Below are 16558 nucleotides of genomic sequence, written 5' to 3'. Positions count from 1 at the left end.
TACCACCATCCTTGTATTATCTCTTACTTTCTTACTTTACATATGGTAAGAGCTTCCTCATCAGGTAGGCCTTGTTTTCCATCATTACAGGGAATTTTTGTCTGACCACATTCATGGTTATCTGCTACCTTCCAAGAAATCCCCAGTTTAAGGACTTTGATTTTTACATACAACTTTGCTTAGTGTTTAAGTTCAAGAGCAATTTATCAAAGTTAATTCATTTTTACTTTGAAGCCTTCCATGTCTCTTTCTGTCCTTAGCCAGAAGAAGCTGAATTTCCACCAGATGAACACTGATGTTTTAGCTATTCCTAGGTGGATTGGTTTTGTTTTTTTTTGTAAACTACAAAAGTCAATAAATACTACTATTTTTAAAAATAAGTACTTCAACATATACTTAGAGTTTAAGGCTGACACTGAGAATAGCTTTGAAATGGCAGTTGACCAATCCAGTATCATCATTCCCACACTCCCATAAGCACCCCCCCATAAGTATTTCATGTCCAAGTTTACCACTGGACTCTCATATTCAGATGATCTATAATATTTTAATTCCTTCTTGGTTTGAGACAGCGTCTCTCTCATCCTATTCAGAATGTATAGTTGGTTTTATTTTTTCCTTCCAAATCACCCCCAGTATGTCAGATATTTATATTGCCATCCATGAAGGGAAGAAGGGGAGAAGGAATTAAAAAGCTTCTAGACATGCTGAGGTTTTTATGTTTGTATCATTACTCTCTAACTGCATATAACTCATGTCAAAAGCTTTCTGAACAATCTTTTGATGTGTGAAGTGTATTACACAGCATTACTATCTTTAAATAAGTTTCAAAAAGCAGCACTTCAAGTGAAAATATTAAATAGACAAGTCTTAAATGCCTGTAGATTAAGAGATAAGCCTTTTTCTTGCTCCAGAAGTAACATGAAAAATTAAAGCAAAGCTCAGTCATTTAAGTGATCTATATCCCTGCGTTTCTAGTATGTTATTGCTTTTCAAAACTTTTATCTTTAAATATTTACACTGAAACGTAGCATTTTTCAAGTACATACTGTTACAAAATAAGGTAAACTAAAACTAGATGAGTCCACTCTCCCCCTGAATTCATTGATTCCTAAACAGCAGATAAGCATTTTGCACATATTCTTTCATGGGTATACCTTTAAGATTTGCAGTAAGCAAATATTATCAGGTACAAATGGTACAGTCCATGAAGATTAACTTATCCTGGGAGGCAGTTCATCAGATGTAGAATTGATGTCAGTAAGAAAACAAAGCTTATGAGAAACAAACACCACAACTGAATAATACTGTAAGCACTGTCAAATACTTATGACCCCCTCCATAAGTAGCGCTTCATACTAAAGTCAACTTAAAAGGAAGGAGCAAATCTCTATCATGCTTCTGAAAAATGGATCCCTTAAAAATGAAATCAGATTTATTTCGCACTGATTCTGTCCACATCTAAAGCAAAAAGACACCCTTCCCAAAAATCAGTTTACTTTCTGATGACTCCTGAGAAGAGATGGAACCAGGTATTGAAGGATTAAGATGGAGAATAGACAAATATGCCTGTTTATTGGACAATAATAGATTGAGTTTGTATCTAGAAAGAACACTGAAATGATTTTTCCATTTAGCTATAGAACATGCTTAAAATCAATCAATATTTTAAGAGATTGTAATTACCTGCAAAGTTCTCCTTTTCCTCATTTGAAAGCAAGTGCTTTTTTCGTGAATTAAAGTTTTGTAGAGCAGTTTCTAACATTTCCAGTGGAACAGCAGAGCACTCCACAGCTTTCTGAAGGAGCTGTTTACACTTCTTCATGTTTCCTAAGAAGAATACAACATTAGAGATGAAGCAAATAAAAACAGTTACACTACAGCAACATGTTCTTTACAGATGTTTTTCTTTGGAAGACATAATTATGTTTATAGTGTCATATTAGTCTTCCATCATTCTCTGAGGCCATTTAGTTTGCACATTTCCCCTTTGATTTCCACTTTTAGAATACTGCCTAGAAGTACTTAAAAATAAATCACATAAGCCATTTTTTTTTTCCCCATGAAATTGAGCCTGAGGTCATAAAGCATGACTTACAACTTCAAAACTGCATTCTCAGCATTTGTCTGGTGTTAGAACCACAAGAAAACACAAAAGCTAGAAATCAGTGGGTTTTCTTATCTCCCCCCTCCCCCCCCCCCCCCCCCCCCCATGTAACATATGGGGTTTATGGACCTGTACTTATCTGACAAGACACAAAATTATATGTGTATTATAAAATATTTTTAATGCACTTAATAAAAGCAGCAGCTGAGTCAAACATCATCAATCCAGAATACACTATAATTAAGAAAAGGGTGAAAAGGGATGATGAGTTTTGTTTGCTTTCGTACTACTTGCCATAAGCTGAAATAGAAGAGAACAGATGGGGTGTGTTTTACCAAAGACATGTTAAAGCATTCATTTCACATGTATGAGCAGATGTACATGTAGCTATAAAAAAAGTATCAGACATGAATAAATAAATACACTGTGACCAAAATCTTCCCCTCAGCTTTTGCTCAGAAAGCATCAGGAAGAAGCAATGCAACATTATTACAGCTGTTAATAAGTTCTTGATGTCTTATTCCTCATTTCCAGAGCAACAAAGGGTAAAGTACTTCAACTATATGGATGTAGCAACTCTAAGAGTAAGTTTTTATTATGCTCTAACAGAGCTCCACCTCTCTTCTAGCACTCAAAACTTCTCTGATAAGTGGAGTTGAACATCAGTTGGAGCCAGAAGGGCAGAATTTATGCTCAATCAAGTAGAAAAATAATCCATAACATTCGACATGTTAACAAGTAAATGTTAAAATAATATTGGCTATGACTTCATTTAGGTCTATTTTGTGCATACTCATAACTGCCTTTTAAACCCCTTGATCAAATACCATTTTTCTCCCAAATCCTTAGCAAGTGAATAGGACATTTTGTAAAGGAGATGTTTTTGGTTGGTATATTGGGATTATTTGTTTGTGAACCCCTAGTCAGCATTCTACTCATGGTTATAGTAATTAACTAACTACGCAGCTCTTTAAGAAGACATAATATTAACAATGAGAATAGTTTATCTCCACATTAAGCATCACATCAAATAACTAAGAATATAAGAAAGACACCTACATTAAAAAAAATAAATAAATAAAAAATCATACTAACCTCCTTATTAGATAGGAAAAAAAAAAAATTAAAAAAAAATAGGCAAGCAAAGCCAGAAATGTGTTATAAATCTGACAGTGTACTTGTCAAAAAAGCCTGAATAATTTACACTTAAGCAATACACTTCATAGACCCAAAAAGAGAATTTTATTTATTGTCATGAACAGTTGGACTGGATGATCTTTTAGGTCTTTTCCAGCCTTGGTGATTCCATAAACTTTGAGCAATTCACAAGAATCCTGCTTTAAGCACCCACCCCAAGGCACAAGAGCCAGTTCCTCATCAGGCCTATTTAAACAAAAAGTGTCACCTTTGTTACTCCATTTCCAGGTTATGAGCTTTCAGTTTATAAGCAAGTCAGTATCATGGTCAGTCACTGTTTCAAAATTTTCACTTGAGCTTTCACTCAAAACAAGGAAGTGAATGTATAATTTTTCATCCTAATGCGAAAGGTTCATTCAGAACAAAGTAGCAGGCCTGCCAATGCACTGCTGAAATGACCAATCCTGTTTGAAGCACTGTGCAGGGAGAATACATTACCAAATGTCATATCAACCGGATCAAAGCTAACAGATACAAATCAGAAACCACACAAGAGATAAGACAAAACCAAACTTGTTAATTCCTGTGCGATTAGAATTTCATTTCAGATTGACTGCTGTCAAAATAAAAAGAAAAATTACCACAATTGCATGAGCACAGCCCTTAACCATAGGGTTACTAAGTTCACAAGTCTATTGTGACAGAAGGATGAAATTCAGTTATTAGTAATCGCTTGTAACATTTCTACATTTTAATTAAGTTATACAGTGGGTTTAACACTTGCAATAAGTATTTACCAGCATCTTTGTTAATGCAATACTACCAAGTTTATTACCTTAATTAACAAATAATTTGTCTTGTGAGCATTGCATGTAATCAGCTTTCTAACCACCATTTATAAAGCTCAAAATAACAAGCAATACCAGAACATGCTGGTCAGATAACTAATCTAAAGAAAAAAAAATAACATGGAATTTCAAGTCAGAGATGTAAAAGGTTTATCCTCTTCTTCCAGCTTCGTGGAAACATAAATACTCAGTATTCTTCCCCAGTTGTTTTGCAGCAAGCATGTCTGAGGGAAATTTCCAAGGCCTTTCCTGTCCCATTACAAATGGGATTTGCTTAAGAAACACATTGGAATTAAGGGAAAAAAACAAACAAAAAAAACAAACAAGAATTCAAGAAATTAGTATTTACTCACTGATTTAAATGAAATTGTTTGATCTATTAGACATACTTCAAACATCTAAGTTGGATCCTAAAGTGTAATAAAACAAAAGAATGCTAAGCTTATTCTCCACAGACAGCAGTCCTGTGTAAGCAGAAGCAAGCACAAAAAGGAATAGCTAGTAAGGTGCCTTCAGAATCTGGAGTGTGGATTAGTTTTTGCTATTGTAGTAAATTCAGTGGAGAATTTCTCATTAAGTAGTATACACCAGCTTGCATTATGTTGACAAAAGCCATAACAGTAAAAAGAAACCACAAAAAATACAACATGTATCCACCAAGGCTTCCTCTTTCAAATACAAGTTTTAATGGAATGCCCACAGCCCAGATCACCTGTAGAGAGAAGATAAATTAAGACCAACCCACGAAGACAAGCGTGTTTATACGTAGTGAAGTTCTGCTGCCAAGGACCCAGGTCACATCCCATACAGACAGCGAGAAAGGAGCATAAGTCATCTTGAACTCAGCCCAAAAAAGGATGGGGGATATGTTTTTCTAAATATATTTAAAGCATAGTTTATTCAAAATGGTTTAGCCTTCAGTCATCTTGAAATTGAAGAGGAATAAATCCTAAAATCATCTAAAACATAAAGACCTTTTCCTGAGTGCAAGGAGTTGTCCTTGACCAACAATGAAGCACTCACCAGTCATTCACTCACTCCTCACCCCAAAAGAGTAGGGGAGAGCTAGAAGAGCAAAAGCAAGAAAAAGCCCACAACTTATAGGTCAAGATAGAGTCTAATAAGCAAAAGAAAAAAGTTGGAAATAGAACTAATAAACAGGTCACACAAAGCAATCCTCACCTCCTACCAGCAGAATGGTGCCCCATCAATTTCCAAGCAACTACCGTGAAAGGGCTATCTCCCAACTTTTTATTACTGAACATTATATTATCTGCCATAGAACATCCCTTTGGAGAGTTTGAATCAACTGTCCTTTTGTCCACTCCCAGCATACTCAGTGTGGTGGGAAATACAGTGAGAGAAAAAGCTTTGAGACCAGGCAAACATTCAACAAACAGCCAAAAGATTGATGTGTTACCAGTATTGTTAAAAATAATAAAATCACAAACCTAAAACAAGGCACCTATGAAGAAAAACCTCACTCAAACCAGATCCAGTACACCCAGCAACAGTATGAAGTATTTTCAATAAACCTGCTCTCAGGGCAACTCGTCCTATCAGACCCAGACAGTTCAAATAATAGAATGATATCATAAAATCATAGGGTTGGGTTGAAAAGGACCATAATGATCATCTAGTTTCAAACCCCCTGCCATAGGCAGGGTTGCAAACCACTAGACCAGGATACCCAGCACCACATCCAGCCTAGCTTTGAATGCCTCCAGGGATGGAGCATGCACAACCTCCATTATTCTTCCATTTCCTTTTTCAGAAATGTTATCACCATCTTATCAAAACAGCTTGCCTAAAACACTGCAGTAAATTTAACAGAGTACCATTCTATTTTAAACACTGACAAAACTATCTCCTTCTCCTTGATCAGGCTGGACATTAGGAAATGCTACTTCTCTGAAAGAGTGGTCAGGCAGTAGAATGGGCTGCCCAGAGAGGTGGTTGAGTCACTGACCCTGAAGGTGGTCAAGGAATGTTTGGACATTGTGTTGCAGGACACGGTTTAGCAAGAACTGCTGGGGATGGGTGGATGGTTGGACTGGGTGATCCTGTGGGTCTCTTCCAACCTTAGTGATTCTATGATTTAGCAGAGGGTTGCTAGTTAGGGTATTATGGTTAGGTCATGATTGGACTTTATGATCTTTAAGGTCTTTTCCAACCTGAGCAATTCTATGATTCTATGACTTGATGGGAAATATGACTTCCATGGCGCTGTGAAACAAGTTAGCTTACTACTGGTATTAAGCAACAGAAGATATTTATCTCCACTGTCCCAATACCAACTTTCAACAAAACAGGAAACAAAAGCAGTCAAGCTCCTTAAGAACTTAAGCAACAGGAAAGCTTAAATTAACCAGATTGCATTTACAATTCAGAGCCTTGTTATTTTAAGCAGAATACAAAGATCTACAGATGCTCTTTGGACAAAGGTGGTCTCCTTCATAAGATGGAAGCATCTAAAGGAATATTACCACCTAGATGTGATGATCATTGTTTTTTACACCATCATTTAAAAGACAACACAAGATAGAAAAAGGTGTTTGTTGCAACATACCTTGCGATAGCTCAAACTGTGCAAAAGCCACATGCACAAAAGCAAATTTCTTGCAGTTCAGTCTGGCCAGATGAAATTGGTCTCGTGCCTCCTCTGGATCTTGAAGGCTGTAAAGACAGCATGTCACTAGTTACAGAGCATAGAATCAAACACATACCAACATTCTTTCTCTCAGAATCATTCATGAAGTACATATAAGCAAAGAGTCCTTAAAAAAAGACCTAGTAATTGAAATAAATCCAACTGACCCTTTCCAAACAGAAAAATGTGCTCAAATATGAAAAGAAAGACTGAGTACTCATTTTGAGGAATAGCATTAATAGTAATAAAGAAAATGTAATCTTTTTCCCTCCAGAGTACCCACCAGCACCTTCCAAGCTGCATGCTGACACCAGAGAAAGATCCCCATTATCTAATTGCATCCACTTCTACACTAAGAAGGCTGCAAAGTGGGATGGAGGGGCAAGGGAAGAAAACAGGGAGCAATTACTACATTAAAGATATTTGATTTTGAATCTTTGGGAGGGGGGAAACTTCAGGAAGTCTGTGTGGAACAGAAAAAGCATCATATAAATTTTCAAAAAAGTTGAAAACAACTGAGCACTAAAAAAGAGCACTATCTTCCCTTATTATTGAAAATAGGAGGTATTTCTGAAATGTTTTACTCCAATACTTAAACAGAAACCACTTCTGTCTTCAAGATGCTGTGTATTCACAGCAGGATGTTACTCCTGAATCTGCTGTTAGTAAACAATAAATAGATAACTAAAACCACACAATGGAAGCGAACACCAGCACAACAAAACCCATAGAGATGACAGTACAGAAAAAGAAGTAGACTACATCATACTGCAAGATCAAAATAGAGTTCTAACAGGAGGGATATCATGAACAAAGAAATACTAGCTATATGCATGGAGGCCACTTCTACTACTGTTAAAGATTACTTTGACATTGAAATGCAGCTCTTCAAAAATATACTTTCACAGTATTTAGAGCAATAGAACTTCTTACCAAAACTTATAATCTTGCCCTAAAATACATCTGAAAATATCTGAATAATCAGTTTAAATTCTCACTAGTCAAAGCTGTAAACTACAAACAGAACTTGCTTCATAAGTTATAAAAGTATAGAATGAAATTCTAAGACACTCTTCCAGTCCTAAAGGAGCTATTTAATATGGCTGGAATGTGCCCTTCAGAGTGAGAGAGAAAAAAGAACAGGCAATGGGAGACCACTGGATTTTGGCTGGATGAATTTGATAATAGCAAGCTGTCTCCCACACAGCCACAATAGGACACTCACACACGTCAAAGAAATAATCCTGAATTTAGAATGTATGTAGTTTAACAAATGTTAAACTGTAATCTGTGTTAAAGTTCCACATCAGATTTCCTTCATGTAACTCCTTCTGAGCTACAGTGTAAATCTGCAATTAGAAAGAGATGTCTCATGCTGCTTTCCCCCAGGAACTCTACATATGTTGACCAGAAAGAAGAGCACCAACATCTCTACATCAAATTGCTCTGAAGAATCATTTTCCATTAGCAAATACAGCAAATGCATGCACTATGGAGTAACCAAAGCTGCTCAGTTTCAAGGAGTCTGTAACAAGAAAACACCACATCATTTTATCACCATGAAAATCCAGGAGTCACTGATGATAGTTCTTATACCAAAAATTGAAAATTTGTACTTACGCTTTCAGCTCTGCAAATCTGACAAGGATGCGGGCATAGTTCTCATCTTCACTGTGCTTTTCAGCAGGTAACGCAGTTACCGCTTGACTGTAGCGACCAATGAGTCTATTCAGTATACTGAAGTCTGTCTGAGAAACACCGTTTTTCTCCAGCCGAAGCAAAAAACACAGCCAGTCTTCTGGATTATTTGTTGTCATCATTATGCGATTAACAGTTCCAGAGTTATCTGATGATAGAAAAATAACAAAGCAGAATAAGATGTAGCCAACGTGAATAGAAGAAAAAAAGTTTTCATGCAATAGTAACATTATGGGGTTTTTGTTTTGTTTCTCCACACCTATAATTTTTCAGAAACTAAGGAGATTAAATGAACCTCGTGGTCATTAATACTGATGAAACACTATGCTTTAAAACCTTCTGGTTAATAGTTCTTACTTCCTCCAGTTGCATAACTGAAACATACCTGTCGTATCAGCTGACATTTTAGTACAGTTCAGTTCATCTGTGATATTGTCTTCATTTCTGTATTTGTTTTTCAAGTCTCTAACTCTACTCATGATTGAAGCAATTCGTGGCAATCCCCTTTCACTTAGATCCTCCTCCTCCTCCATCTGCAAACAGAAGGTGAAACAAGGAAAGTTACTGAAGAGCCCAGCTGTGACTGGAATTAGTTGGATTTAACACAGGAGAGTCCTTCACTTATATTTTGCAAATTAAGATGCACACATTAAATAACTATTCTAATAGATTTGGTCAATTTAGTTACACAAGTAAACTTGTTAATAGAAGTCAACTTGAATGAGCAAAAGGAGTCAGTACACTTAACGAGCTGCCAAGACATTGGTCCATGAATCACAGCTGCCCTTTCCAATGCAGCATCTTTAAGTGTTCAAATAAAGTTTGAGTGGGGAAGTAGTACCTGAACACAAAGGGTTCTTTAATTAACCCACAACCTAAATCCACAGTTCTGCATCACTAAGAAGTAGTTCTGCCTATATCCATGCATTCTGACACACCTATCAAACAAACAGTAACAGAACAAGGAATTGTCAGAACTCATGATTACCTGGCTCAGAGATAAACCACACAGAAAACTAATGCTACATTAAATAGAGATAGGGTTTATTTTATATATGTATATATACACACACATTTATATTATTCATTGCTACCTCGGTGTTTCTGCTTAACTGTCTCATCATATGGAAAAGAAAAAAGAAGGGGAGGAGGGAGATGCTTCCATTTGATCCTAGGCTTCTCTCTGAAAGAATTCTAAGAGATTCCACATATAGCGGATGTAGTGAATACAGGTGAACCAGTAAATAAGATGATTTTAAGGATAAGGTGATTTTAGAAACACTATTTTAAACCTACTATGTAAAACCCAAGATCTAGCCTGACAAAGTGTTAGACATTCACTTAATAATATCTTCATAGAATAGCAAAAAATCCACTAAGTTTTACAAATGTTTCCTTCATTTATTAAAAAAAATAAGTATTTTCAATGGTATTAAGCCGAAGTAAACATAACCCCCAGAGATGTAATCAAAAACTACACAGAAAGAACTATGAAAGCTAGAGACAACATATTAATCAGTGCTATCTGAAAAACAATTTTTCAGTGAGATGAGACTAAAAGAATTTTCCCCCCCATTTCTTTTCAAAACAGAAGTACATTAAAAAAATAAATAAATAAATTTATTCAAAGTCCTTCAACACACATTCCTCCCCAAAGTACGCAGATGAGAACCATCCTCAGCAGGTTCGAGACTGACTCTATAAACAATCCCATCTTTTAGAAATCACATTGCTAAAAATGACAGAGGTGATTACTGTAGCAAAGACTGTTTACATGCTGTAGTGGAATTCCAGGTTCACAGCCTGAGCCAATGAGTGAGCTAGAAGTGAGTACCTGGAGCAGCAGGGGCGTCTGGAGCCACCCTACTTCAGGGCAGTCTGAGTCTGATCGGATTCCCCCCTTCTGCCTGCCCCTTTTCCCTCCTGTGGCACAACTGTACAAACAGGGGAGGGTCATATTCCTCAGCTCATCCCTTTTTCCAAGCTGTTACCAGGAAGGGTAAGTTAATTCCTTCTGATATCTTTTCCTATAGCACCTATTTCTCAAATAAAGGCTCTGTCACTGCCCTCATTTGCCCTACATGTGCCATTCCAAATGTGATACTTAATTACCTCACAGGAATAAGATCATCTCCTTATTGATCAGATTTTGGTTCCTGTTGCAGTTTTGCCCTTAACTGATACAGAAACTCTTATTCCAGATCTCCTGTTTACAGCTGAGAACATTCTTAAAGATCAGCCCTTGAGCTTTACCCATTAAGAGTATGGATGAAATCAACTTCCTGAAGCTAAGCCTTAGGCAACTTTAAACACCAAGAACATCAAAGGAAATATATATTCCAGTGCTATGATTTTTCATTAAAACTATAATTGCTAATGATTCTAGATAGTTTTTTTTAAACACTATATTTCTGTTTTCCTCGTCCACACTAAGGTTTTATTTTTCTAGTGACAGGCTGTCATACGTAGCAGACAAAAGTAGTAATTTTTTTACATAAACCTGACCTTAAGTCAGTTGCCAAACTTACATTTCTGGTATGTGGCTTCTTAATTGACAAAGATTCAATATGTACAATATGAAGAAAACTTCTGAAGAACTGATATGCTTTGCCAAGAAGTTGAAGCGGATGAGGGTCGGATTACTTTAGATGATCCCAAGAGTCCAGCAACAGCAAGAAATGTAGTCCTTCATCCTGAAGAAGTTCCTGAGTATCAAAAACCGAATGATTCAGAAGTACGCAGGTATCAATATGTACTGTAAGCTTTCTGCATATTCATGACATCACAAAAACAGTTTTCATTAAAAGAAACAAATAAAACTATTCCTAATTACTAACAGTACTAGCCAGTACATAAAAAGAAAAGCTTAAGAATTACTTGTGGACTACAAGCAAATGCTTCCAAAAGCAAATGCTGGGTATGAGATGTATAGATGAAAAATACATTGGGAGCATAATCATCTGCATACTGTCATGACTCCCAACTACTCTTCCACTCATGCCAAAGTCCAATCACAAGCAAGTATTTAGAGTATCACAATGGCTAAACCTGCTACATGATTATTTCCAAAAGAAGCATTTGCCATGAATTTGTGGAGCATCTTCAAAATTTGACAAGACAGTGAAGACTTCAACATGCAATTATATGTGCATTCAATTATAAAGGGATGAAGTGGCCATATGGATTAGTTATAGGATTCCATGTGCAACAGACCCAATAAAACTTATTGATAATAAAGAGAAATAATAGCATTCAGACTTGAAATGATGGATTTGCAACATCATGGCTATTTATACTTATTGAGAAAGGGTTTGGCTTCTTCTCCCAGGCAATAAACCAAGGAAACGGCCTCAAGTTGTACCAAAGGATGTTTAAATTAGACGAAAGAAGAAACTTTCTCTCTCTGAGTGGTCAGGCACTGTAATGGCCTGCCCAGGGAGGTGGCAGAGTCACCATCCCTGGCAGTGTTCAAGATGCATCTGGATGAGGAGCTATGAGATATGGTTTAGTGGCTTGTGGTAGCAATGGTTATGGGAAGGACTAGATGATCTTTTAGGTCTTTTCCAGCCTTGTGATTCTATGATTAACTGATTCTATAGTCCTGATATATTACAATGTTTCTGAACAAATCAAGATGCATTTTTTTCCTCAAATGAAAAGAAGTATGATTTTTTTTGTGGTGTTGTTCAGTAACTACAAAAGACATACTCTTCCTGCTCCTGGAATCTACTGAAACATATCTGCTTATCCAAGGAGAAGCAGAAGGCAGCTAAAACTTTAAGCAAGTGCCCAAGAGCCTGCCTGGCCCTTTCCTAAAAAATAAAAAAATTAAATTAAAAAAAAAAAAAAATCAACTAGTTTATTAAAAGACACTTATGCCATCCCATTACCTAGATGTTGCTTACACTTCCAGACTACTGTGATGACAGCTATTATGTTAAATGTATGTCCAGCTCTGTTCCAATGGCCTGATTGAAAGTTCTCCAAAGATACTATATGGTGAATAACAAAGTTAAATCCTTTGTGCAGAAGAGGAAAATTGCCACCTACATCACCAAATCAGGAACTTTTCTGTTGTTCTTCAGGCAGTTTTCCCCTTATGTTTCAGCTGCTACCTTGACCTCTTATAGGCAGAAAAATCATGCACAAACAAGAAGCCAAAAGAGAACACAACCTTCATCTTCTACAGCTTTTACATTATTTTTTTTCATGTACTGTCTTCAATATTTCAGATTTGCTTGCTGCTTAAGCACATACTTGTTGGTAGGACAAAAAATTGTGGCCGTTACAGGGAGCAGAGCAATACTATACTATAATCCTTTACAAGTGCAGTTATATCAACACTGCTTAAACACAACAGCAATGATACAGATTCTAACACTCATGAAGGGTCTAGTATAAGTGATTAAAAAACCCTGCCCTCAAGACTTTGCCATTTGTGTTCAAGGCAAGAAAGAACAGAAGCATGTACCAACACATGGCCTATCATCAGAAATGCTTGGCATTATCTGTCACTCCACTTAGTCTGCAGGCACTGCAGCAGAAACCAGTCTTTATTACAATTCTGAAGGAGCACACAAGCTTACAAGCTACTGAGTTTGTTTAAAGGATGGGAAAAGTTATGAAAACAGAGAGCTCACTTGATTTAAAAAAAAAAAAAAAAAAAAGCAATTTTCTAGGTTTAAGTCAGAAGAACAAATTGCAATGATAGGAATAGGAAAGAAGTTCTGTAACTTTTAGCCTGGACAGATTTTAAAAGATGCTCTTCCTAGAAAGCAGTGAACTTAATAGGTAACTGCTCATGGAACAAAACCTGTTATCCAACAAGTTGCATTAACCTCACACATCCTTTCCAGCTTCAGCTCCCTTCACATCCTGCATAATACCCTGATTACAAGACCTGTTACTAGATTTTATTAGCTATCCAACTAGGATAATAACTTGCTTCTAGCCTATTCCCTAATGTAGCCACCAAGTCTCTCCTTTACCTAGCCACTATTTTCCCCAAAACATAATCATAGATTCATTAAGGCTGGAAGAGACCACCAAGATAATCTATTTAGTCCAACCACCAACACATCACCACCGTGCCAACTAAACCATATTCCTCAATGCCAAATCTACCCTTCTCTTGACTCCACTATTTCACCGAGCAGCCTGTTCCAATGGGCTACCACTCAGAGAAGTGTTTCCTAATATCCAACCTGAACCTCCTCTGGCACTGCTTAAGCCCCTTACCTCCTGTCCTATTGTCAGTTACAAGGGAGGAGAGACAGACCTCCACTTCAACACAATCAGAGTGATATGGTCTCCCCTGAGCCTCCTCTTCTCCAGACTAAGCAATCCCAGTTCCCTCAGGTGCTCCCCAAAAATCTTATTTTCCAAACCCCTCACCAGCTTTGTTGCTTTTTCTTTAGGCACACCCCAGGGCCTCAATGCCTTTCTTGTAGTGAGAGGCCCAAAAATGAACACAAGTACTTGAGGTGGGGCCTCACTGGCAGAAGTAGGGTGAAACATAGTAACAAAGCTTCTCCACAGATGTAAGAGAATGTATGTACATATGTGATAGTTCACCTTCACCTGTAAACACTGAAGCCTAAATCATGATTTCCTGAGAAAGACATCCAACCTCCAGAAAAAACACCACTCAAAGAAAGAATTAGCAACTTCAGCTCCAAGTAGGAAATACAGGAACTGTTGGCTACAAGATACAAAAGGATTCAGGAAGATATGGGATAGTGCTAATCGGGAAAAGGCTCAGCACCAGTGATGCAGGTGAGCTGCTACAGCACAACAAACCTGCAACCTGCATGGTGTGTGAGAGCTCCCAGCAGGTAGAGGAGAACCGAACAGCAACAAAGGCACCGAGGCAGAGCTTTCATTTCTAAAGGCTCAAGGATGCAGCCTAGCAGCAACAGGACACCCTGACATAACCTGGGATACCGCTTCAGGAGGAGCCACAGCGTTTCCACCTGCACCAGCCAGATCTGAACTGAGCACACAAGATACGTCCCTTTTCTTCCCTTCTAGCCCACAGGCTAGGAGTCCGCCCAACTATCGGCACGGACTGGTACAAAGCTCCCAAGAGGCCGCAAGCCCCCCCGCCCAGCACCCACTACCCTCGTGCCGCCCCACTACCGGTGGCAGCTCCGCCAGCATCGCTACCGCACGGACCCCACACCCCGAGCCCACGGGGCAGCACCCGCCTCCCTCCCGCAGCACGGAGCTGAAGGCGGGGCCGGCTGGAGGCCAACCCGGCAGGCAGCACGGCTGCAGGCGGCCCAAGGCCCATAGCCTGCACCGCTCGGGTACCCGGAACAATGGCTCAGGCTCCGCACTCACCGTGGCTCCGCACTCGCCGCCGCCCGTGAGGGCCAGGACCAGGCCGCGCTCGGGCCTGGCCAAGCTAGGCCGCGTACCTCTCCGAGTTTGAAAATCCCCCTCCAACCCAAAGCCTGCGCTGATTGGCCGAGAGAGTAAAGGAAAAAAAAAGAAAGAAAGAAGCAGCCTTCCTATTGGAGGAGCGGCACGCTGGTACCGCCCACACAGCAGCCATGGGTCTTTACCGGCTTCTCTATTGGTGCTCCGAGAAGGAGGGGCGGGAGGTTATGCGCAGGCGCAATGAGGGAGCGGGCTGGCGGTGGGGCCGTTACCCGCCTCGGGGGTGTTTACATTCAGCTGAGACTTATTCTGAGTCTTGTGACAACTGAAAGACACGGCGGAACACGAGTCCAATCCGGATCTGCTTTGATTCGAGTTCGTAGCATTCTGGTAGCAGGAGTCACATCGTTCTAGGGCGAGTCATTTGGGTTCTGCAGTACTTAGAATACTCTGATGGAGAACCTTTCTCAGTTATCCAACCTGATGGTAGAGATGGCAACTTATTGGTTACAGCTAATTCAGAGTAACTGATTTGGTTAGAAATGCATTTGGAGAGAGCTCTGATGAGTATTTATTCACTGAGAGCCTTTATTTACCGAGAGCATGCAAACCAGTCCACTGTATTACTACAACATACATATGTCCATAAGAAGAAGCAAACATTCTAGATGGTGCAGTTAACTCAACAGCTGAGAAGCTGTTCTGAAAATAAGTAGTTACTTAACAAAAAACTAAGATTTTTAGCAGCAAGAATAACCACCAGGTGTCTAATATTGGCATTCATTCTAGCTGTTATGTTTCTGTGACATACTAATTTTCATCACTGGCTACTTCAAAATTTATGTATAATTTATTGGGTTTGATTGTTTTAATAATGAAGAGGAAGAGAGAACAGTATTGTTACTTACATCAAAGGATCTGATTCCGTAATTGTTCATTTGCACAGCTGATTCATGCTTTGTGAATCAAATTAGTAAGTAATCACTTGTGGTAGCAACGGTAATGGGAGGACGGTTGGACTAGATGATCTTGTTGGTCCTTTCCAACCTTGTGATTCTATGACTCATTTTTTTCCCTACTGATGAACATATTTGATCACTAAAACAATGAGAACCATTGTGACTGGCTTCTGTATGTTGTCTCATAGGTACTGTTTTGTATGTAAAGTCAGTAAAATGTGCAGATATACCAATTGTAAACTGACTCAATCAACCAGTCCCCAAAAAAAGTGTAAATAAGATTTTTTTGTGCTGTTCATTTCAGAAGAATACTTCAGAGGTTGGTTCTAACTGTGCCATATTTTGAGTAATATGTGTTTACAGGGAAGTTATGTAAGAAATAAAAAATACTTCACAGATATTTAAAGGGGAATGTTTTGGAAAGGGAGCCTTCTGTGATAAGTGATCCTACATGATCAAAAGCATTAACATAACTATGTTAGAGATAAGACCACATATGAGATCTCTTAGGTAATGGTACCATACATGGCAGACTTGGATACAGACGTATCAAAACTGGACACAGCAGAGGAAGAGAAATTAGAGGAGGGTTCTGTATTTGGGAGGAGACCATGACAGAGAAAAAGGAGGCGCAAGAGTGGACAGAAAGAAAGGGAAAAAAAAGAAAATAATAGAGAAAGAGTTGGAAAAGATCTGGAATGAAACACATTCATTCTGCTTTTGGCATCTCCGAGAGAATTCTTGTAGCAAGATGTTATATTTAAGCAGAACTTCTTAA

At 38.4% G+C, this 16558-nt stretch overlaps 1 protein-coding gene across 2 annotated transcripts in view; it reads right to left on the bottom strand.

Moving 5' to 3' along the window:
- TTK (TTK protein kinase) overlaps positions 1–14906 on the bottom strand; it is a 31119-nt gene extending 16213 nt beyond the window's left edge. Inside the window, exons 1-6 of one of the 2 annotated variants that reach the window (XM_072332165.1) lie at positions 14783–14906; positions 10969–11145; positions 8826–8973; positions 8363–8588; positions 6662–6768; positions 1687–1830 (exon numbers count right to left, since the gene is read on the bottom strand). In XM_072332165.1, the coding sequence (XP_072188266.1) occupies positions 1687–1830; positions 6662–6768; positions 8363–8588; positions 8826–8973 (625 nt within the window). In that variant the 5' untranslated portion in view covers positions 10969–11145; positions 14783–14906. The remainder of the gene's footprint in view (positions 1–1686; positions 1831–6661; positions 6769–8362; positions 8589–8825; positions 8974–10968; positions 11146–14782) is intronic. The other variant, XM_072332167.1, reaches the window with a different exon arrangement.
- Positions 14907–16558: the final 1652 nt, after the last annotated feature.

The sequence above is a fragment of the Excalfactoria chinensis genome, chromosome 3 (assembly GCF_039878825.1).
Source record: "Excalfactoria chinensis isolate bCotChi1 chromosome 3, bCotChi1.hap2, whole genome shotgun sequence".
Lineage (NCBI taxonomy): Eukaryota > Metazoa > Chordata > Aves > Galliformes > Phasianidae > Excalfactoria > Excalfactoria chinensis.
The sequence above is the reverse complement of the archived record's forward strand: the minus strand, read 5'-3'. Positions and strand labels throughout refer to the sequence as shown.